This window comes from Aethalodelphis obliquidens, unplaced genomic scaffold, assembly GCF_003676395.1.
Source record: "Aethalodelphis obliquidens isolate GAN/ISIS:26980383/991018 unplaced genomic scaffold, ASM367639v1 scaffold5, whole genome shotgun sequence".
Taxonomy (NCBI): Eukaryota; Metazoa; Chordata; class Mammalia; order Artiodactyla; family Delphinidae; genus Aethalodelphis; species Aethalodelphis obliquidens.
Genome location: NW_020837949.1, coordinates 52,311,732 through 52,336,078, shown reverse-complemented (window position 1 = coordinate 52,336,078; position 24,347 = coordinate 52,311,732). Strand labels below are relative to the sequence as shown.

Here is a 24,347-nt window from a genome sequence, read left to right as displayed (position 1 = left end):
ATTGGAAGAGGACTCCTCAGTATAATAAATGTTAGTTCAGGTTCTGCCACTTGTTAGTTGTTTGAACTTGGGTATCTACTCTAAACAGATCTCTCTGGGAGGAGAAACACTGAAGTCTTTTCATCCCATTGGATAGAAAGAAGAGTTCTTCCGCTTGAGTCACCACATGACGGCAAATAGCTGACCCTTAATAGATGAAACACAAGGACTGTGGCATCTGGAAACTCAAATGCTAAGTGTCCATTAAAAGGAGAGTCTACGATTATAATTACATATACCAATCAATCAAAAACAGACCAGACTGTGTTTTTTCTATTCCTATCTGCTCAAAACTTTTCTCTTGACACTTAAAAATACGACTGATGAAAGGCAAGGAAACAAGGTTAGCTGCCTTTAAATGTTTCAGATCGCCATGTGACAGTGAAACTAAAATTTGGAAGAAACCCCGCAGTAATTAAAAATGCATCAAGAAATGGAAAAATTCACTGGGAAAATGTAGACCAAACTATTATCTATGGTGGTAAAATTCGTTGTTTCTAAATGTTTTAGGTCGAACCATACAAAATTGTCAACATCAGTTTCTTATATGTTTTAAGCCAACACCAAAAAAGAGATTATCACTCTATTGAAGAAGGGATGGTTTAGTGATATTTAATGTGGTTTACATGGGAAATTATAATGATGAAAGATTATCATTTTTCTATCAGGTTTATATTGGAAGAACCAAGATATATGAAAGAAAAGGAAAACACAAAGCACACATGGGGAGAAAAATCACAACTGAGCTCCTTTTCATAGGGGCAAAAAAAGTAGAACAGTTGTGCTTTAGTTAAGAATGGTGTCATGAAGAGGAAGAACCTTAACTATGTATAAAAGGTTAATTTAAGTTTGTGTGTTCTAAAGGAGCTTCTGGGTAGCATTGCCCTATAAATTCTCCCACTGACATTGATCAATGCCAGTGTTAAGTAATAAACACTTGCAGTTGCATGTCCCCATTTTCTCTGTTATAATCCATAATTGTGGATTGGAAGTAAGTGCCAGAAATCACTCTGGACCTGGTAAAGGCAGAAGCTCCCTCTCCCAGAATTCTATGGAAGGGAAATAAACAAGAAAGACTTCGTAAAATCAGTATCTTCTGAAGTTTATGAAGCAGACGTATCATAAGGTCTTACAGTTTCATACTCTTGGCTGAATAGGTGAGGTGGAAAAGACTAGAAAACATTGAGGGTAGAAGACTCCTACTATAATCTAAATAAAGAGCTAGGATTATGAAGGAGGCAGTGGTAATCAAGATACATTTCAAAGTGAGTAAAAGGACTTAGCAACAGAATAAAGTTGGGAGGTAACTTTTAGGAAACATGAGAAGACAAGACCAAGGATGTTGGCCTAGGAGATGAGAGAAAAATGTGAAGTGAGTCACAAATTGGGATATTTGTAAAGGAAAATATAAAGAAAACAACAGTTACAATGTTGGCATTTTTTAATTTGAAAGGGTAGAGGTACATCCAAGGAGAAGAGTTGTAAATAAGATTACAAGTTGGGAGTCTTCTGTACAGAAAAAAAATACTGGAATGGGAACTCAGTTTTTTTTCTTTTTTCTCAACCCCAGCAAATCAGTTGTATCTGTCTTGAGCCTTAGATTGAGAAGCAGTCCAAGTCTACAGCTGGACTCAGCAGGAAAGACTCCACAGTCAATCAGCAATGTCAATCATTCTATCTGTAGAGAAGCATGGTATCAAGGACCACCCACCTGACCTCACAAAACAGAAACACAGGTGGTGCTAAGCAAATTGGTCAAGGAGATAAAGTGACTCAGAGGAGCTGTGTGATGATTACAGAGCCTCAGCGTTGCCCAGAGGTGGGTGTGAGAAGGAACTGGACTTGACCACAAATCAAGATTTGGGGAGAAATTCAGAAAAGTACAGACTCATAGAAACCAAAGGAGTGGAGATGGCTATAAAGGAAGCTGTCAACATAATTACATTCTGCAAAGCAGTAGGAATGAGGGTAAGAACGATCTCTACCCTGGGCAATGATGAGTTTCTGTGCACCCTGGGAAAGACTGTATTGTATCAGGGGGTGACAAAGTGAACCACAGTGAGGAATTATAGCCAATTTTTATGTACCACACAATTAAGGAATATCAAATCACCTCTTAGCCTCCACTTTCTGGGACAATTTATCCCTGCATATTATTAAAACCAGATCATTAGTTTGGATAACACAAACCTTTGGGGGGAGGAGGAAACATATTCTAAGGTTTAATTTTTTTAATTAAATAAGGGTGTTTTCTAACCTTGTTTTAAAATTGTGGTTTAGAGCTCATGTGAATGCAATTTTAAGATATATTGTTAATTTTTATTCTAAAAAGTAACTTAAGGGACTTCCCTGGTGGTCCAGTGGTTAATACTTAGCGCTTCCAATGAAAGGGGTGCAGGTTCATCCTGGTCAGGGAACTATGATCCCACATTCCGTGTGGTGCGGCCAAAAAGATAAATTAATTTAAAAATAAAAAATAAAAAGTAACTTAAATTTACATTAAATTAAGAAAACCAAACCCTATAGAAGAACGTTCTTATAACAGTCACCATTACACAGAATCTGGTATGTGTTCTTATAGTCTTTAATTAGTGCATAAATACCTCTTTACCCTCAGTAGACAGGGAGGTTGTCGAGAGCACATGTGAATTGTGTGCAAGGTACATAACTAATCCATGCTTTGGTTTCCTCTTCTATAAATTGTGGACGAAAAGAACAAAGAAAAGAATATGTCTAGGAAGATATCCAGGTCCACCATTTATCAGAGTTGCCAGTGCATTCTGGCCCTTTAACAGCACCGACATTCTGATTTCCCTGGGCACTATGGAAACCAGAATAGAATACGGGACAGCTGAGAGCACCCAAGACACTGGCAGTTGGAAGAGTGATGATGGAGGACAAGCAGGACCTCGAGGACAGGTAAAAGGAAGAAGCACTTGAAGAAAGAAAGAAATGTTAAGTTGACCTGCAACTTAACACGTGGGAAGATCCCACATGCCGTGGAGCGTCTAGGCCCGTGAGCCATGGACGCTGAGCCTGTGTGTCCGGAACCTGTTGCTCCTTAACGGGAGAGACCACAACAGTGAGAGGCCCGCGTACCGGGAAAAAAAAAAAAAAAAAAAGTAACAGAATTTTTCATCTGACCCCTACAGCAACAACCCCCCCCCCAAAAAAAAGGAAAGAAAGAAAAAAGAGCCATTTCTGAGGTTTACTGATAGGAGTTAAATAAAAAAGAACCAAAACTAGTTACTTCAAAAGTTTACTGTAATTATCCAAGCAATACTATTAACTTTTAGAGTACTGAGTAAAGGTAAAATAAGTCAATCAGTAGTTAAGAGATCCCCAGATTTTTAAAAAATTTATTGACTAGTTAAATTTATAAAAGAAATTGGGGAATTATCATAAAAATACCATTTTAAGAAAAATTTGACCAAATAAGGACAATCTGCATTCATCATTACATAAATGAAAAGACATTTTAATGTAATATCAATGCTACTGTCAGTGAGTATCAGCAGATACATTCCTCTTTGTGTGTGTGTTGGTGTGTGTATGATTCAAGGATGGGCACTGAGGAAAAAAAAATCCTATCAATCAAAAAAGAAAATAATAATGTAAACAACAACATAACAAACTTATTCTAGAGTAAGTTCTATCTTCTCCCTACCCCCCAGTTTACTGAAGAGTTTTTTTCCCTAGGATGTGAGTGTTAGTTATTTCATTGTAAACTTTAAAACAAAACTCTATAAATTGATTCTTGTTTCAACATTCTCTTTAATTTCAAAGACATTGTTTATTGATAACACTGGAAAGCATTTGATCAACTGAGTAAACTTTTTTTTTTTCCTGAAGAAACAGAGTTCATCACTGAAGAGGTAGCCTAATAATGTAAATACTGTAATAAGCTAAAAACTGGAATCATCTAGAAGAATAAATAGGACTCATCATGTCCTTCTCAGCCCGTACCCGAAAGACCGACAAAAAGAATCTTCCACTGGAATGTCTTCTAATGCCACAAGTTCCACGTAGTAATTACTTGCATTTTCAGGAAGAAAAGCAAAAACTACAACTAAAGAAATTCCTTCTTCATAGGATGTTCCTAGTGGCCAGGGTAACAGCAAACATAGAAAAAAAAGATATTGCTGAATACTATGAACAATTGTTTCAGTCAATTTTGAAACATCACCCAGGAGAAGCAGTGACAGGATTATTGCTCATATATCCTAATTCCATTGTGCATATCCTGGAGTCCTCCAGTGGTACTCTTTACCAAATTCTTTTGGATTATCTTAGCCATGAAAAGGATGAAACAGAATTTTTTATCCAAGGAATGAAAATTATAGTCACAGTACACAATATACCAACAAGGCTCTTTATGCAATGGCATGTTTCAGTAATAAAAGCGCCAGTTATGTATCTTGATGATGTGACACAGTCACTGTCCCTACAAGAGGTCATGACAGAATTTCTCATCCAAACCCATAAACTAGTACTCCATCTTTTTAAGACTGTGAAAGTGGGCACTAAAGGACCAGGCGATAATTTGCACCAAGTTGCACCTGAATTACTCCTTCCAGAACAAATAATAAAGTACATATGCAATTCTGCAGAATTAATGGACCCAGAAACTTTCATAAACATGTATAATAAACCCATACATGTCACCTTGGATTCTGAGGTGGTATGGCCCACTCCTTCCAGCTTCTAGGATGAAGAGAGATGATGTGGTCAGTGTAGTCAAATCTCTTAAGGAATGTATGCTACTTAAATAAAAGGAAAATATTTCTAAAGTTACTTTTCTCTTTAAAAAAGGAAAGAAACAACACAGCAATCTACACAAAGGTAATAGACTAATCTTTACAGAGTATGTTGAGTTAAACTTGAAAATTTATCTGGTCTAATATTAAGATCAACACATTATTTTCAATAATGAAGGGGTTTAATAAGGTCATAATAAGTTCTCAAGGTTAACATCATTTTGATGAAATGACTTAATTTTTAATGAAAAGTAGAGATGAAAAAGGATAAACACGTGATTCAGATTCTCATTCATTCTTCAACCATCAATGAGCAGCTGTCACCATGCAGTATTATGTTCTGAGAGTACAAAATTTGGGGGAAATATACAATGCTTGAGTTGCTTGCAGCCTAAGCTTGGAGGCACATATGTGTAAAAGTAAATATGATGCATGATATGATGTATGATATGATCATTATTATAGTCGCAATATGCAGGAAAGACTGTAAGAACAAAGTAAGGGAGTAATCTCGCTATGTATGGTCGCTGAAATCAGAAAACAAAACCTAAAATTTGAAAGTAGTACCAAGGCTCACATATTCTGGATGATATAATCAAGAATACTGAGGACATTATAAAGCTAAAGAACACAATAGCTTTTTGAAATGACTAGAAAATACACTGTCAGAAAGCACTGTAATTGTATTATTTCATGCAAAGTCATTTATTGAGCACCCTTCACAGGACAGACACTTGCCAAATGACAGGGATATGTCAGGGTCCAGAGAAGACATGATCCCTCCTCACTTGGGAAACATACTTCTAAATGAGTCTATGTAAGATAAACAAATTGGTTATTTCTTCAATTTAATTCCTAGAAAGCAATTAATTATATGCAATTTCTATATGACCTATTTCAAGTTGGTCTCTCCCTTCCTTTACCCAAGATTAATGCTTTTTTCGCACTATTTAAATTTTTCTAGTTTGTTCAAGCAATTAAGCAACATTAATGTTTTACTACTTCAATGATATTTATCCAAAATTGCTTCAATATCCTATGAAATCAACTTTGGAATGAATAGAAGAAATACTGTTATATCATTTTAACTTCATTTCTCATTGCTTATTTGATTTTCAGTCTCTTTGGGCGGGGAACCATCTTAGTATGTACTTCAAATTTGTCATATGTAGATAATATCATAATTTGTTCCATATTAGAATCAAATTTCAGGAAAGACCATTCCTATTTTTTAATTTAGTAATATAGTTTTAGAAGAAGAATGACATTTTTCACTTTAAGCTGACTTGAAGTTCCATTCATTTAAATTTAGTAACATAAAGGATATTTTAGAGAAAATTAAAATTCTTCCAATTAAGAAAGAGTATATAATTTACAAACATTTTATCAGTTTGATAAATATCAAACGCCTCATATTCAGCAATGTGCTATTTACTCTTTGAACTGAAAAGGCACCCATTGATAGTAAATGTTTAGTGACAAAGTGAGTGGAGTTGAGTTAATGCTTTCCAGGCCACCAAAAAAAAAAAAAAGAAGACGAGGAGGAAATAAATAGAAAGAAAGGAAGGAAGGAAGGAAGGAAAAAAGAAAGAGAAAGAGAGTAAGCCTCAGTCAGTCTTTGAATGTATGTAAGGAAGAGGTTTGGGAGGGCAGATGAGCATATTTAAGAGAACAGAGACGAGCAAAAGCAGGAAGGAGAAAATGAACCAAAAATGTTTATTGGACCAGATGGAATCCATTTAATGGGGTAAATTTTGTTTGGGAACAATATTTTCTAAAGTTAAAATGAATAGAAGTAGTTTACAAGTAAAACTGCATATTTGAGTATATAAAAGTACGGCACATTATATTCTCCAAAAATGGCCACTGCAATGTATCCCATCCCACACGCTCTTCTTACAACGTGACCTCAACACACCTCCCATCGCATGGTGGGTTCTAAATACCCTCCCCTTGAAATCAGGCAGACTTTTCTTTGGGACTGCCTAGATGAACACTACAACAGAAGTGATCCAATGTGACCTCCAAGGTCATAAAAATGCCTTGCACTTTGCCTTGATCACTTGAATGGAACCTAGACAATATGCTATGAGCAATCCAAGCAGGTTTCCAGATGACACCCCCAGCCGAACTCCCAGGCAACAGCCAGCATCACCACTGGACATCTGACTGAGTGAACCTTCAGGTGACTCCAGGCTCTAGCCTCCCAGCCAACCCTGGATTTCAAGCCAGACCAACTGACACCATGTGGAGGAGTAGAGTACAGATGAGCTGCTCCCACTGAACCCTGCCTAAACTGCAGATCTGTGAACAGCAAAAATTATTGTTGTTGATTCAAGCTACTAAGTTTTGGGTGAATGTTCATGCAGCAGTCTGGAGCACTAATATATAACAAGAATAATTTTGTATGTACATTTTATTGATATATGTACATATCATTTATTTATTCATTCATCTATGCAACTAATATTTTCTAAATATCTACCAGTAAATATTTACCAGGGCACCAAGCACTGGATATACAAGCAGAAGTAAGACGTGTGTCCTCCACACTGCCTAGCATAGAACTTCTATTGGTCTATAATACTTTCTGGTGTGAGAAATACTGATAGAAAATTAATTCATTGGCCAAAGAAAAAAAAAACATAAAAAAACCTCAGTCATTTTTGGAAGAGGTTATAGAAAATATCTAAATGAAAACACTGATTTACTTAGTAGACTGTTACTTTACATTTAAAGGATTCCCGAAGCATGAATTGTGCAAATAATTGGAAAATAAGCACAAAGTAAGCATAAATAAACTACTTATTTATTTATTTATTTATTTAAATGACACTCTAGAATGAGTTTATTCAAATGCAAGTAGTCACCTTAGGAGAGTTTATATTTATTTCAGTGACAGCATCATTGCTAAAAACATTTTGTGACTCATTAATGGCAGATAAATTAAGGAGGTTTATAAATCAAAGGGAGTTAAAATATTTTAGTTACATCTAGTTTTCTGAACCCCAAATAATATATATTGCAATTTGATTGGTGACCTTAATATTCAAACTTCATTCATAGAAAGGTTTATTTTTAAATATTGTACTCACTCTCAAAGGAAGATCTGCTGTCACTGAACATATTAAAAGAGTGTGACACTGCCTCTAAGGGGAAATACAGATATGTTTCCAGTGACAGTTGTGTTATTAAGAGTCCTACAGAGCTTACCAATATCACATCTTTAAAGGGGACAACACTCATTTAGCTGTGTCTGTTTCGGTATATAGATAAAATGCAGAAATACTATATTCATACCTGACAAATGTAATTTAATTTGATGAAGTCCAAAAATGTGACTCAAGCATTAGGAAGCCTCACAAGGTAATTCTCACCCCAATGAGGGTTATAGTTTTCTTACAATGAAACTTTACATAAAACCAGAGCACAGAAGTTAAACCAAATAGAAAATGAGCATTTAAACACTGAACATACAACATTCACTGTTCATATAACAATGACCATATAACATATACTCATATATATCTGAGGAACATACGACATTTAAGTGGCATGGCCAGCACCATTCCCATCCTTTTGTTTTGATACTGATATCTTCTACAATAGACTGACATGCTGACAATCTTGTTCTTGTTTCAATGTAACCAAGGACTTCCAGGAAGGTTATAGTCTTCTTGAAGGACAACTGAAATAATGTTATTTGGAGGGAAAAACCCTCCTGGGGTAAATTTTAAAATTTGTACTGTCTTCATTCTTTTTTTTTTTTTTTTTGCGGCATGCGGGACTCTCACTGCTGTGGCCTCTCCCGTTGCGGAGCACAGGCTCCGGACGCACAGGCTCAGAGTCCATGGCTCACAGGCCCAGCCGCTCCACGGCATGTGGGATCTTCCCGGACCGGGGCACGAACCCATGTCCCCTGCATCGGCAGGTGGACTCTCAAGCCACCAGGGAAGCCCTACTGTCTTCATTTTAATTAAAGAAGCATCTGAATTCCTTCCTGGAGAATCATTGCTTAGTACAAACAGATTCTTACATTTAGTGACTTTATCATAACTTTAGCACGACAAAACAGCATTTCAATTCAGTGAAACCTATCTCTAGCACAGAATTCCCCCAGCTTCCATGAGGAAGTGGAAATGGGACAGCTTAACAACAACTGAATATAGCAAGTACTTTTAGAATATTTCATGTTGTTAGTAAGTGACTTAATGTAGAATTAGAGTTCTCCCCCTTGTGGTCAATTATGTAAATTTCCAGATTACCTGCTGATACGATTTACACAATAAATACAGAGCATAGTTTTTAAGAAAATATAAAGAGAAGCCCCAAAGGTACCTGTCAAATGTCTGTTCTACCTGCCTGCCCCCTCAGCCGCACTGTTGTGCAGAAAAAGACATTAAGCGCTTTGCCAACAGTAAAAGCAAGAGTTGGTAATACTAGTCCCCTATTTCCACTTCATCACTTTAAATAGTTAACTGTAGTCATGGTTAGGGGTCTGGATTTAACTCTAAGTGCTCTCTTCACTACTACGCCAAACACCTTCTGTGCTCCAGTCCTCACATAATGCCTTTTCAAGACACCCGACTGGATTTCCACAGGCACCTCCATCTGCAAGAGTCCTGGATAGAAAGAATCATTCCTTGCCTCTACTATCCCTTTAATCTGCTCCCCCACCTGCACTCCCCGTTGCTGTAAAATGGACCACTCTCCACGCAGTTGCCAAGTCGGAACTTGAACGTTGTCCTAATTTCCTCCCTTCCTTTTTATTTCACTGACAGCCAATCAATCCAGGCCCCACTCATTTTCCACAGTAAGTGTTTCTAGTGTCTGGCCTTGTTTTTGTGCCATTCTTAGGGATCTCCCTCACTCTAATCTTCTCTTCCGCCTCTCTGTCTTTCTAGTCTATGTAATATGTCTATCAAAGTTAAAGGCAGTATAGCAAAAGATGTAAGAGAGTCACCTATGGTATCAAATTGCTGTACTGAAACCTGGTTCTGAAAGTCTGTAGAGATGCAATCTGTTTCTTTAACCTTCTGCACCTCAGTTTCCTCATCTACAAAATAAGTGTGATTAACCGTATCTATAAGACTGGTTATGGACACTGCATGAAATAATGGTGGCAAGATCCTAGCACACAGTGAACACTAATAAATGTTATTCCTCTGATCAAAATTCTTCAGTGGCTTTCATTTCATCTTCCATATAAAAAGCAAAGTTCTATCATGATCTGCAAAGCCTTGATTCTCTGATTCTTGCTTACTAAGCTACCCACCCTCATCTGTACTCATCATTCCCTTTCTCACACTTTGTTCTCTAATGATTTCCCAATACTTTCATGCTTTTATGCCTTTATACCTTTAACTTCCTTCCTCATTTCTCTTAGCAAGATTCTCCTTATGGAGGGCCCTAAACCAAGATGACAGAGTAGAAGGACGTGTTCTCACTCTCTCTCATGAGAACACCAGAATCACAACTAGCTGCTGGACAGTCATCGACAGGAAGACACTGGAACTCACCAAAAAAGACACCCCACATCCGAAGACAAAGGAGAAGCCACAATGAGATGGTAGGAGGGGCACAATCACAATAAAATCAATCCCGTAACTGCTGGGTGGGTGACTCACAGACTGGAGAACACTTATACCACAGAAATCCACCCACTGGAGTAAAGGTTCTGACCCCCATGTCAGGCTTCCCAACCTGGGGGTCCAGCAACAGGAGGAGGAATTCCGAGAGAAACAGACTTTGAAGGCTACTGGGATTTGATTGCAGGACTTCGACAGAAATGGGGGAAACAGAGACTCCACTCTTGGAGGGCACACACAAAGTAGTGTGCGCATTGGGACCCAGGGGAAGGAGCAGTGACCCCAGGGGAGACTGAACCAGACCTACGTGCTAGTGTTGGAGGGTCTCCTGCAGAGGCAGCGTGTGGCTGTGGCTCACCATGGGAACAAGGAAACTGGCAGCATAAGTTCTGGGAAGCACTCCTTGGTGTGAGCCCTCCCAGAGACTGCCATTAGCCCCACCAAAGAGCCCAGGTAGTCTCCAGTGTTGGGTTGCCTCAGGCCAAACAACCAACAGGGAGAGAACACAGCCCCACCCATCAGCAGTCAAGTGGATTAAAGTTTTACTAAGCTCTGCCCACCAGAGCAACAGTCAGCTCTACCCAACACCAGTCCCTCTCCATCAGGAAAGTTGCACAAGCCTCTTAGATAGCCTCATCCACCAGAGGGCAGACAGCAGAAGCAAGAAGAACTACAATCCTGCAGCCTGTGGAACAAAAACCACATTCACAGAAAGATAGACAAGATGAAAAGGCAGACAGCTATGTACCACATGAAGGAACAAGATAAAACCCCAGAAAAACAACTAAATGAAGTGGAGATAGGCAACCTTCCAGTAAAAGAATTCAGAACAATGATAGTGAAGATGAACCAGAAACTCGGAAAAAGAATGGAGATGGAGAAAACAGATCGAGAAGATGCAAGAAATGTTTAACAAACACCTAGAAGAATTAAAGAACAAACAAACAGAGATGAACAATACAATAACTGAAATGAAAACTACACTACAAGGAGTCAATAGCAGAAAAACAGAGGCAGAAGGACAGATAAGAGACCTGGAAGACAGAATGGTGGAATTCACTGCTGTGGAACAGAATAAAGAAACAAGAATGAAATGAAGACAGCCTAAGAGACCTCTGGGACAACATTAAACGCAACAACATTCGCATTATAGGGGTCCCAGAAGAAGAGAGAGAGAAAGGACCAGAGAAAATATTTGAAGAGATTATAGTCGAAAACTTCCCTAACATGGGAAAGGAAATAGTCACCCAAGTCCAGGAAGCGCAGAGAATCCCATACAGGATAAACCCAAGGAGAAACACACCGAGAGACATAGTAATTAAATTGGCAAAAATTAAAGACAAAGAAAAATTATTGAAAGCAGCAAGGGAAAAATGACAAATAACATACAAGGGAACTCCCATAAGGTTAACAGCTGATTTCTCAGCAGAAACTCTACAAGCCAGAAGGGAGTGGCATGACATATTTAAAGTGATGAAAGGGAAAACCTACAACTAAGATTACTCTAACCAGCAAGGATCTCATTTAGATTCGATGGAGAAATCAAAAGCTTTACAGACAAGCAAAAGCTAAGAGAATTCAGCACCGCCAAACCAGCTCTACAACAAATGCTAAAGGAACTTCTCTTAAGTGTGAAACACATGAGAAGAAAAGGACCTACAAAAACAAACCCAAAACAATTAAGAAAATGGTCATAGGAACATACATATTGATAATTACCTTAAACGTGAATGGATTAAATGCTCCAACCAAAAGACACAGGCTTGCTGAATGGATACAAAAACAAGACCCATATATATGCTGTCTACAAGAGACCCACTTCAGACCTAGGGACACATACAGACTGAAAGTGAGGGGATGGAAAAAGATATTCCATGCAAAAGGAAATCAAAAGAAAGCTGGAGCAGCAATACTCATATCAGATAAAATAGACTTTAAAATAAAGAATGTTACAAGAGAAAAGGAAGGATACTACATAATGATCAAGGGATCAAGCCAAGAAGATGATATAACATTATAAATATATATGCACCCAACATAGGATCACCTCAATACATAAAGCACCGGCTAACAGCTATAAAAGAGGAAATTGACAGTAACACAATAATAGTGGAGGACTTTAACACCTCACTTACACCAATGGACAGATCATCCAGACAGAAAATTAATAAGGAAAAACGAGCTTTAAATGACACAATAGACCAGACAGATTTAATTGACATTTATAGGACATTCCATCCAAAAACAGCAGATTACACTTCTCAAGTGCGCACGGAACATTCTCCAGGATAGATCACATCTTCAGTCACAAATCAAGCCTCAGTAAATTTAAGAAAATTAAAATCATATCAAGCATCTTTTCTGACAACTCTATGAGATTAGAAATGAATTACAGGGAAAAAAACGTAAAAACTCAAACACGTGGAGGCTAAACAATACATTATTAAATAACCAAGAGATCACTGAAGAAATCAAAGAGGAAATAAAAAAATACCTAGAGACAAATGACAATGAAAACACGACGATCCAAAACCTATGGGATGCAGCAAAAGCAGTTCTAAGAGGGAAGTTTATAGTTATACAAGCCTACCTCAAGAAACAAGAGAAATCTCAAATAAACAATCAAACTTTACACCTAAAGGAACTAGAGAAAGAAGAACAAACAAAACAAAAAGTTAGCAGAAGGAAAGAAATCATAAAGATCAGAGTAGAAATAAATGAAGTAGAAACAAAGAAAACAATAGCAAAGATCAATAGAACTAAAGGCTGGTTCTTTGAGAAGGTAAACAAAATTGATAAACCATTAGCTAGACTCATCAAGAAAAAGAGGGAGAGGACTCAAAGCAATAAAATTAGAAATGAAAAAGGAGCAGTTACAACAGACCCCGCAGAAATACAAAGCATCCTAAGAGACTACTACAAGCAACTGCATGCCAATACAATGGACAAACTGGAAGAAATGGACAATTTTATAGAAAGGTATAACCTTCCATGACTGAACCAGGAAGAAATAGAAAATATGAACAGACCAATCACAAGTAATGAAATTGAAACTGGATGAAAAATCTTCCAAGAAACAAAAGTCCAGGACCAGATGGCTTCACAGGTGAATTCTATCAAACATTTAGAGAAGAGTTAACACCTATCCTTCTCAAACTCTTCCAAAAAACTGAAGAGGAAGGAACACTCCCAAACTCATTCTATGAGGCCGCCATCACCCTGATATCAAAACCAGACAAAGATGTCACAAAAAAAGAAAACTACAGACCAATATCACTGATGAACATAGATGCAAAAATCCTCAACAAAATACTAGCCAACAGGGGCTTCCCTGGTGGCGCAATGGTTGAGAGTCCGCCTGCCAATGCAGGGGACATGGGTTTGTGCCCTGGTCCAGGAGGATCCCATAAGCCATGGAGCGGCTAGGCCCGTGAGCCATGGCCGCTGAGCCTGCGCGTCCGGAGCCTGTGCTCCGCAACGGGAGAGGCCACAGCAGTGAGAGGCCCGCGTACTGCAAAAAAAAAAAAAAAAAAAAAATACTAGCCAAAAAAATCCAACACATTAAAAGGATCATACACCATGATCAAGTGGGGTTTATCCCAGGGATGCAAGGATTCTTCAATATATGTAGATCAATCAGTGGGATACACCATATTAACAAATTGAAGAAGAAAAAACATATGATCATATCAGTAGATGCAGGAAAAGCTTTTGAAAAAATTCAATACCCATTTATGATAAAAACTCTTCAGAAATTGGGCATAGAGGCAACCTACCTCAACATAATAAAGGCCATATATGACAAACCTAGAGCAAACATCATTCTCAATGGTGAAAAACTGAAAGCATTCACTCTAAGATCAGGAGCAAGAAAAGGATGTCCACTCTCACCACTATTTTTCAACATAGTTTTGGAAGTCCTAGCCATGGCAATCAGAGAAGAAAAAGAAATAAAAATAATACAAATTGGAAAAGAAGAAGTAAAACTGTCACTGTTTGCAGATGACATGATACTATACATAGAGAATCCTAAAGATGCCACCAGAAAGCTACTAGAGCTAATCAATGAATTTGGTAAAGTTTCAGGATACAAAATTAATGCACAGAAATCTCTTGCATTCCTATACACTAATGATGAAAAATCCAAAGGAGAAATTAAGGAAACACTCCCATTTACCATTGCAACAAAAGAATAAAATACCTGGGAATAAACTTACCTAGGGAGACAAAAGACATGTATGCAGAAAACTGTAAGACACTGATGAAAGAATTTAAAGATGATACCAACAGATGACTACACTACCCAAAGCAATCTACAGATTCAATGCAATCCCTATCAAATTACCAGTGGCACTTTTTACAGAAGTAGAACAAAATATCTAAAAATTTATATGGAGACACAAAAGACCTCGCATAGCCAAAGCAGTCTTGAGGGAAAGAAACAGAGCTGGAGGAATCAAAAGAAACGAGCTGGAGGAATCAGACTTCGTGACTTCAGACTATACTACAAAGCTATAGTAATCAAGACAATATGGTACTGGCACAAAAAGAGAAACACAGATCAATGGAACAAGATAGAAAGCCCAGAGATAAACCCACACACCTATGGTCAACTAATCTATAACAAAGGAGGCAAGGATATACAATGGAGAAAAGACAGTCTCTTCAGTAAGTGGTGCTGGGAAAACTGGAGAGCTACATGTAAAGGAATGAAATTAGAACACTGCCTAACACCATACACAAAAAAACCCTCAAAATGGATTAAAGACCTGAATGTAAGACTGGACACTATAAAACTCTTAGAGGAAAACATAGGAAGAACACTGTTTGACATAAATCAGAGCAAGATCTGTTTTGATCCACCTCCTAGAGTAATGGAAATAAAAACAAAAATAAACAAATGGGACCTAATGAAACTTCAAAGCTTTTGAACAGCAAAGGAAACCATAAACAAGACGAAAAGACAACCCTCAGAATGGGAGAAAATATTTGCAAAAGAATCAATGGACAAAGGATTAATCTCCAAAATATATATGCAGCTCAATATTAAAAAAAGAAACAACCCAATCCAAAAGTGGGCAGAAGACCTAAATAGACATTTCTCCAAAGACATACAGATGGTCAAGAAGCACATGAAAAGGTGCTCAACATCGCTAATTACCAGAGAAATGCAAATCAAAACTACAATGAGGTATCTCCTCACACCAGTTAGAATGGGCATCATCAGAAAATCTACAAACAACAAATGCTGGAGAGGGTGTGGAGAAAAGGGAACCCTCTTGCACTGTTCATGGGAATGTAAATTGATACAGCCACTATGGAGAACCATATGGAGGTTCCTTAAAACTACAAATAGAACTACCATATGATCCAGCAATCCCACTACTGGGCATATACCCAGAGAAAATGACAATTCAAAAAGACACATGCACCCCAATGTTCATTGCAGCACTATTTATAATAGCCAGGTCATGGAAGCAACCTAAATGCCCATTGACAGATGAATGGGTAAAGAAGATGTGGTACATACGTGGGTGGATCTAGAGACTGTCATACAGAGTGAAGTAAGTTAGAAAGAGAAAAACAAATATCGTATATTAACGCATATATATGGAACCTAGAAAAATGGTACAGATGAACCGGTTTGCAGGGCAGAAACTGAGACACAGACGTAGAGAACAAACGTATGGACACCAAGCAGGAAAGCAGCGGGGGAGTGGTGGTGGTGGTGTGATGAAATGGGTGATTGGGATTGACATGTATACACTGATGTGTATAAAATTAATGACTAATAAGAATGTGCTGTATAAAAAAATAAATAAAATTTAAAAATTAAATTAAATAAAAGAGAGAAGAGCATTGGCACAAGAAGAGAAAATAAAAGAATATTCTTCTTCAAAAGTTAAAAAAAAAAGAAAAAGGAGGTACTCCCTAATTTCTCCTAATATTATCATTTTTTTTTAATTTGCCAAAAATGTTGGATAGATGTATATCTATAACTGATTCACTTTGCTGTACACCTGAAACTAACACAACATTGTAAATCAACTATACTCCAATAAATTTAAAAATAAATAAATAAATAAATAAAATAGATAGCTAGTTCAAAGCAGCCAGAAAGCACAGGTAGATCAGCTCGGTGCTTTTGACCACCTAGAGGGGTGGGATAGGGAGGGTGGGAAGGAGACGCAAGAGGAAGGAGATATGGGGACATATGTATATGTATAGCTGATTCACTTTGTTATAAAGCAGAAACTAACACACCATTGTGTAAAACAGTTATACTCCAATAAAGATGTTTAAATAAATAAATAAATAAAGCTACTGTGATAGGAAAAAAAAAAAGATTCTCCTTATCGATCAAATCTTATTTCCTCCGTGAAGCCTGGCAAACTCAAGATACCCTTTTCTGTCCTCATCGTACATGGTCCTCAACCACAATCTAGCAAATCTTCTGTCTTATTGCTGCTGTTTATTTTTATACTCATTTCCCAGCAACTTGTAAGCAATTACCATGGGAATTTTTTGGTATTTGTATCTTTAGTGCCTCATTTTTAAAACGAGTCATTTAAAATAACTGCAAGAATTTCTCCATAAGGTTAATTTTACCTTTTCAAAATGGTTATGAAGTTTCAATGCATTAAAATATTCATATCTGACTGATCAGGGTTTGGCCATTGTCTCTGAAGCTCTCTAAAATAGCAAGTCAAAATATAATGGTTGCACCTTCTCTGAAATCTTCAGTTCTACCCACGTAATAATTTCTTCCACCCGAATTTGGAAGGATACCAGGAATATATTCTGGGAGTGATTCAGTCAAACTTTTGCATTTATATAATACTACTCACTGAACCAAGTACAGAAGCTCATTCCCAATTCACTGGATTAAAAATACTCTTTCTGAATAAGCTACTTATAAGGTATACAACCTTTATTCCATACTTAAAGGTGCTTTCTTTTTATGTTCTTTAAGTCCTTGTTTCACTAGCCATAGTTATCTGTTCTTTGAGATATATGCTTGATAAGACTACAATTTATTTTCTATATTTGCTTAGGTTATAAAAGTGTAAATTTGATTCCATTTTAATTATGTAGTTCACATTTCTGATCTGTTTTTAAAATACTAAGCCATTTTTAAGGACACTATTTTTAAAACAATGCATTAAATATAAAGCTTTGATTTATGAAGGAAGAAACAAATGTCTGAGTATTGAACATATTTACATTTTACCAAAATGCACACTAATGTAATCATCTCCTCCACTCAGGGATCTCTCTGATTCAAGTCTCACCTTTCTCCTCCCTCTCTTCCCAGTTTATAGGCTACTTTGCCTTTGGAAAGCAAAAATATTAGAGTACTCAACAAGAAGGTGTATTTTACCACAGATTAAAAACTTCACACCTTGTAGCATTTTAATTCTTTGATTCTTCACTTTCTATACTACACAGTGACAATTCTTGAACACATACCCTATTCCAGCCAAAATCTAAATGAAAAAAGTGAAAAGAACATTGATGCGAGATGACTGACCTTTGTTACGTACTCTCATTATGTGCCCTTGAACAAATGATTTATTCCTTTGGGGGTCTCTGCTCATCTACATCGTAGAATCTACAAGCATCATAAAAGAAGCCCATGAGCCCTTGAACTTACCAAAAACGTGGCCAAAAGGAAAGACTATGTTAACTCATAGTCAGGCAGTCAGAGGGTAGGATTAGGTATTTTTTATTAAAATTGTGAAGTCTAATGTCTGAATGGATGACTAATCTACCCTATTGGAGAGTATTTGTAAGGAAATACCAACATTTTCCTTTAAAAAAAAACTATCTTGGTTGCATCCATTTCAGTGAAAAGATGGATGGGAAACTGAAAAGCCAGGAATTGATATACGAGATCATGACATCTAAATATCAAGTTTGGTAGCACTGTGTCAGAAAAACAGTGAAGAGGGGGGCACTTTTCTGTAAGGCTGATGAGAAGCCACTGAAGATTTTAAGCACAGCATAATCAGATTGGTTTGGCTGCCGAGTTGAGAATGGGCTGGCAGGGGACACGCTGGTGCAGATAGGTTCCTTAGTAAGTTGTCACAAGTCTTCTGGCAGGAGATGATAAGAGCTTGAACTAGATTAACGACGGTAGAAATAGATCTAGGGGACCAATTTGAGACATAATCAGGAGGTAAAGGAACCTGGGTTATGAGAGAGAAAAAAGTGTCAAATACATTAGTTTTCTAGCTTTTTCAACAAGATGGTACCATTCCTGAGGTTGAAAATATACAAGGAGTATGGGGTTTGTAGGAAAATATTGTCCTTTTAATTACTGACATATTATAGCTACATCAGATTGGAACAATCTTTGTTTGATATTTCGATGATCAATATCTTTGGATGAGCTTTAGAGCATATGCATTATACTAAATCTCATACTTTGTTGAAATGGCTAAGTACTAATATATATTTTCCCATATAAGTAAGTAACTTCTAGGAAAGAAAAGTGAAAGAAAGCAGTTTGATAAATTTAAAAAAATAAGCTGAAAGAGAAATTATCCCAAACATTACCCTGAGTCTAATATTCACCACCACAGCTCCCCTGAATCTTACAGCTGTATTCAGTGGAGTCAAACATAAAATCAACAGCACTTATTAAGCTTAATTCCTTCCCTTAGTCAAATAAAAGTCATTCAAAACATTTAATTCAATAATTATTGATTGAGTTCTATAGGTACAGTCATGTGTTAGGAGCCAGGTAAGCCATAAACATATAAACGGTTCCATAGGGCCCCATTCCAAATCCACTGGTACATCATTTATTCCATTTGCAATAAAAATTTAGGTGAAAAGCTGTCCTTTGGCATTATACTGAAATGACTTGCCTCTTCCTTTTCTCATACATCGAATTTTATTCTCTCTCTCTCTGCATTTTGTCATTCAGCAAGTATGAACTGAAAAACTGTGTCAGGCACTTTGTCAGGCATGGGGGCTCAGGGGTGCAAATAAACATCATTTCTACCTTGGAGAGTATGCAGTCTCTGTCTCCCTCTACCCCAGACACATAAAAGAAAATGAAACAATTATGATAATTGTTATCATTGTGGATATACAAATTGCAATGGTTTCCTATACCTAGTTTAGAGGATTAGGGGAAGCCTCTGAGGGGAGAAGGACACAAGGATTTCTGAAAGTTAAATAGAGGTGAGCCAAATAAAAGGCAAGGAATAGGAGGGGAGTGTTCCTGGCAGAGGAGACATATATATATATACATATATAATAAATATACATATATGTATATATATGTGTATATATGTGTGTGTGTATATATATATGTGTGCATGTATATATATATACATATATATATACACACCCTAGCAGAGGGGTGTTCTGAAACCTAAAGGCAAGAAGAGCCATACTGTGCTAGAAGAACAGAAAGAATTTCAGTAAGGCAAGACCTGAAATACAAAGGGAAATCATAAGAGATGAGACTGGATAGTAGTTAGGCATGGGACCAGATTATGCAGACACTTAAAGTTACATAAGTACAATGACTTCTCAAGTGAAACAGGACACAGATGTGTTTTAATGAGAGAAGGACCCTGATTAGACATGCATCATAGAAGCACCATTCTGAACTGAGAGAAGAGATTGAAAGAGAACTAGGTAACTAGACAGGATAGGTATGCTATTTCGGAGGCTATTACAGTAATCAGAGAAAGAGATGATAGGAAGTCTGTGCAAAAATCATGGCAACAAGAATAGAAGAGATGGCAAAAATCAAGAGATAGTTCAGATATCTTGGTGTTTGAAAGCAGAAAGTGTGAAGAAGAGAAAAGGGTCAAGGACAGAACAATTGGCAGGCAGTGGTGTTGTGCCCTGAGACAACAATACTGTAAGAGCAGCAAGCTGGAGTTACACAGGGAGTGAGATGAAGTTTTCCATTTTGAATATGCGGAATTTGAAGTTTATGAGAAACATCAATGTTAAACTCTCAATAAGAGAAGTAGATATATTGCCCTGAAGCTCAGAAGATGGGTCTGGCATAGAGATGGTGACTTGAAAATCACCCTAGACAACGATAGCATTCAAGAGTAATGCTATCACCTGGCACAAGTATATGGAGTGGAAGGGAAGAGAGCCTACTTTAAAACCCTGGGGAATGCAAAGGGCAGAACATGGACCCACAAAGAATTCTAAGATGTCCTTAGTTAAATTGTCCAGAAGCAGACCAAAGAAGAGGGTAGTGTCATGGAAAAGAACATTTGCTAAAGAAGAAACTACTCATCAGCATCAACTGCTGTCTCAAAGTCAAGTCAGAAAAGGACTAAAAAGTATATTTTATGACAAGGAGGTCTTTGGTGACTTGGAGCGACTTACATAGAGTAGTGGAGGCAAAGGCAGGATGCAGCAGGCTGAGCAGTGAGTGTTGGGTGAGAAAATAGACCAAGTACACACAACATTTCTAAAAGCTTGGGTGCTGAGTTGTTAGTGAATTTGCAGGGTCAAGTAAAATTCCCTTTTAAAACTCTAAAATTTTTATTAAAAGGAAGACCACTGGTTTATTCTGGTTTCAAGGAATGAATCTGTCCTCTTATGTGAGATTAAATATCCAATCATGGCCCAAGAGGAAAAGAGCTCTACCCAGTTTCAAATGGCACAGATATGGTCTTATACTGTAAAGGTCCTCAAGTGACTATTTGTAAAGTTCTGGAAAAGAAAGTTTGCTCAATAAACATCTGGGTTACATAAATAATTGCATTAATCTCTAGAAGAAACCTAGCTGCACAGAAAGTGACTATTTTTTTTAAAACTACTGCTAAAGTACTTTTTTTAATTTTTTTTTTTTTGCTAAAGTACTTTTTTATTTACTTGTTTATTTTCATTTATTTTTGGCTGCGTTCGGTCTTCATTATTGCGTGCGGGCTTTCTCTAGATGCGGCGAGCAGGGGCTACTCTTCGTTTGTGGTGTGTGGGCTTCTCGTTGCAGTGGCGTCTCTTGCTGTGCAGCACGGGCTCTAGAGCACAGGCTCAGTAGTTTTGGCGCACGGGCTTAGTTGCTCTGCGGCATGTGGGATCTTCCCGGACCAGGGCTCAAACTCGTATCCCCTGCGTTGGCAGGCAGATTCTTAACCACTGCACCACCAGGGAAGCCCAGAAAGTGACTTTAGAATATGTGTGTGCTCTGATGTTACAGCTCAAACTTTGGGTTATTCTATCATATTTCTGAAACTGAGTTGCCCCCTAAAATCGAATTCCCCTGCCGAGTTTATGATTAACCCCTATTCCCTTTCTTGTCCCACACCTGCTCCCCTCAAAATTGATAAGTATCAAAGAAAAGGGGGGATTGAAACCGAGCAGGATCCTAAGAGACACTCCCAGGTACATATGCCTTTCTGTTTATAGAAAAAGGCTTTAGTCTCATAGACCTTCCCTGAGTTCCAAAGATCGGATTCAGTTAAGTGAGGGAATGCAGAAACAAAAGAAAAGCAAGCCCCACATAATCTTTTCCATGATGTTAGCTTAAGCCAATACCTTGATTTATGACCCAAACTGTTAAGGTAATGCCCTGTGGCTTCAACCAACTGGCCCCAAGCAGACTTAAAAATTGATAACACAGGAAGGGTCAACTGAGAACTGAAACTCCTGAACCATTACATAGGCCCTAAACTAATAATAAAATGCCTCATCTACTGTTTCTGCTCTCTCCTAGAGGAAAGTTAAAGAATCACCAGACCAGACTAGGAACATATAGAATAATCATAACCCCTGGGGCCAGAGGAAGTCATAAGGTTGCACCAAAAAGTCTGCAGCTGAGATCTTATCCGAAATCTGGGATCACAGAGACCACTCTTCCCCTTTTTCCTTTAAAAATCTTACACCCCGGCCAGCCAGCAAGGTGGATTTGAGATGAGTCTAGGTCTCCCATCTTCCAGATTGGCACCTCCTTGACTAATAAACTTTGCTCCAAACGCAGACATTTCAGCTTGTTTGGCCTCACTGTGCGTTGGGCACATGAACTTGGGTTCAACAATTTCCATTGTCAAACTTTACAGTTGATTGCAGATTACGTGTTTTATCTACTTTATGGATCAAGCACTTTGCATCTGTAAATTTTGCTCTGAAATCTGGCCCTTTTCCAAATTGCTTCCTTTTTTGTCCAGTCAGGGCATGCTAGGAAATTGCAAATTACAATCAAATCTCAATTTTCCAAACTAATGATTTTAAAGAGGAATAATGCATAATCCAAAATGATGGTAAATTCATGAACCATTTATCTCTGTAATGTATATTCATTAAACTTGACTCTAAGTACACCTCATATGGCATTCACAACAAAATGATAAAGCATTTCAACGGAAATGACTCAAGGGGACTTGCAAGGTTTTCCAATTTCCCTATTTCTGCTTCCAACTACATCCTATTACTTCTATCACATTTCGTGTTCAGGTGACTCATGAAAATAAACTAACATACCATGATTTTTAGGATGCAGATGTTTCATCTACTCCTTGCAGCACTTCCTCATTATTGCTACCAATTTCTACAGCTATGGTCCTCTTTCTCTGTCTCTCTAAAAAGTTTCCTTCACAAAAGTAAAGAGAATAGTAAAACAAACCCATATAGCCATCACCTACCTTCAACAATGATCAGCACCTCTTAAAAATTTACTGTGTTGAGAGTTCCCTGGTGGCCTAGTGGTTAGGGTTCTGGGCTTTCACTGCTGTGGCCTGGGTTCAATCCCTGGTCTGGGAGCTGAGATCGCACAAGCCATACGACGTTACCCGCCCCGCCAAAAAAATTTACTGTTTGTTAAGAAGCATGACTATTATCTCTTTAATATACTATAGGTTAAGAAAGCACATGACTACTATATATAAAATAGATAACCAACAAGGACCTACTGTATAGCACAGGGAACTATACTCAGTAATTTGTAATAACCTGTAAGGAAAAAGAATATGAATAAATATATATGTGTGTATAACTGAATTACTTTGATGTATACCTGAAACTAACATAACATTGTAAATCAGCTATACTTCAATTTAAAAAAATCAGAGAAAACCCCCCAAATTTTTTTTAATTAAAAAAAAAAGAAAGCACATGAATACTAGAACTAGAAGGAGCTTTAGATACTGTCTGTTCCAGCCTAGCCCCTCAGTAAGGAAAATGAGCAAGTAGGGACTTAACAAAGCACAGTACTGATTGATAACAAAGTAAGAACTAGACATTGTCCACACCTATCTTATTCCTTCTGGTGAAATCAAGACTACAGCTCTACTGCCTTATTCTTGGTACAGAATATGTCCCCAAATCCACAAACTATTACTTTCTACGGTCTTACAAAGCACAAACAACATGAAGTTTTTTAAAGTCTGACATATTAGCCACATGATTATTGAGTTGAATTTTGAAGAGGAACAGCTCAGTGATGATCTGTAAGAAACAAAGAAAGTTCTTACCTTGGATGTTTAAAAAACATCCAACGTCCTGATTAAAAACCAGGACGTCATCCAAGAATGTACTCAATATTTACTTTTTTTAGAAAGATGATTTTTATAAAGAGATAATTTCAGCAGTTCCTGTATTCCTTTCACCACATACAGAGGAAGGTAATTATAGATCTGACGTTTTCACTTTTGACCTTCTTGTATAAGTAGCAGAAGATTTTAGAAAGTGAGTTTAGGGCTTTCATATAATATTAAGTTAAGAAGAGTGTGATGTTTTCCTCAAGAGTTCTCTTGTCCATAGAAACTGCTTTGGGGGATAATTCTTAGGAGGACCACTCACCCATGTCTGTTGCTAAAGGTGTTTACTCAGAGTATATTATTACGTCAGAGGAGCTGGAAACCCACAGCTTAAGGTCGGCGTGTTCTACTAACAGAAGTGCCATTTCTTATCTCTGGCTCTACCTGGTTCTTCTTGCTAATATTAACCAAATGACAGTTGTATAAGCACAAGTAATTAGTTT

The 24,347-nt window shown here is 37.5% G+C and overlaps 2 protein-coding genes across 2 annotated transcripts in view; one reads left to right on the top strand and one right to left on the bottom strand.

The window, feature by feature from the left end:
* Positions 1 to 24,347, bottom strand: part of ZNF804B (zinc finger protein 804B) — a 498,725-nt gene that overhangs the window by 453,202 nt on the left and 21,176 nt on the right. The gene's annotated exons all lie outside the window — the stretch shown is intronic.
* Positions 2,944 to 4,747, top strand: TEX47 (testis expressed 47). The gene is made up of 2 exons (XM_027102383.1): positions 2,944 to 2,958; positions 3,892 to 4,747. The coding sequence occupies exon 2, from the start codon at positions 3,986 to 3,988 to the stop codon at positions 4,745 to 4,747; it is 762 nt and encodes a 253-aa protein (XP_026958184.1). The 5' UTR covers positions 2,944 to 2,958; positions 3,892 to 3,985.

Bases quoted from the DNA above. Each gene is read 5' to 3' on its own strand.
- TEX47 (XM_027102383.1), top strand. From the start codon at position 3,986: ATGTCCTTCTCAGCCCGTACCCGAAAGACCGACAAAAAGAATCTTCCA.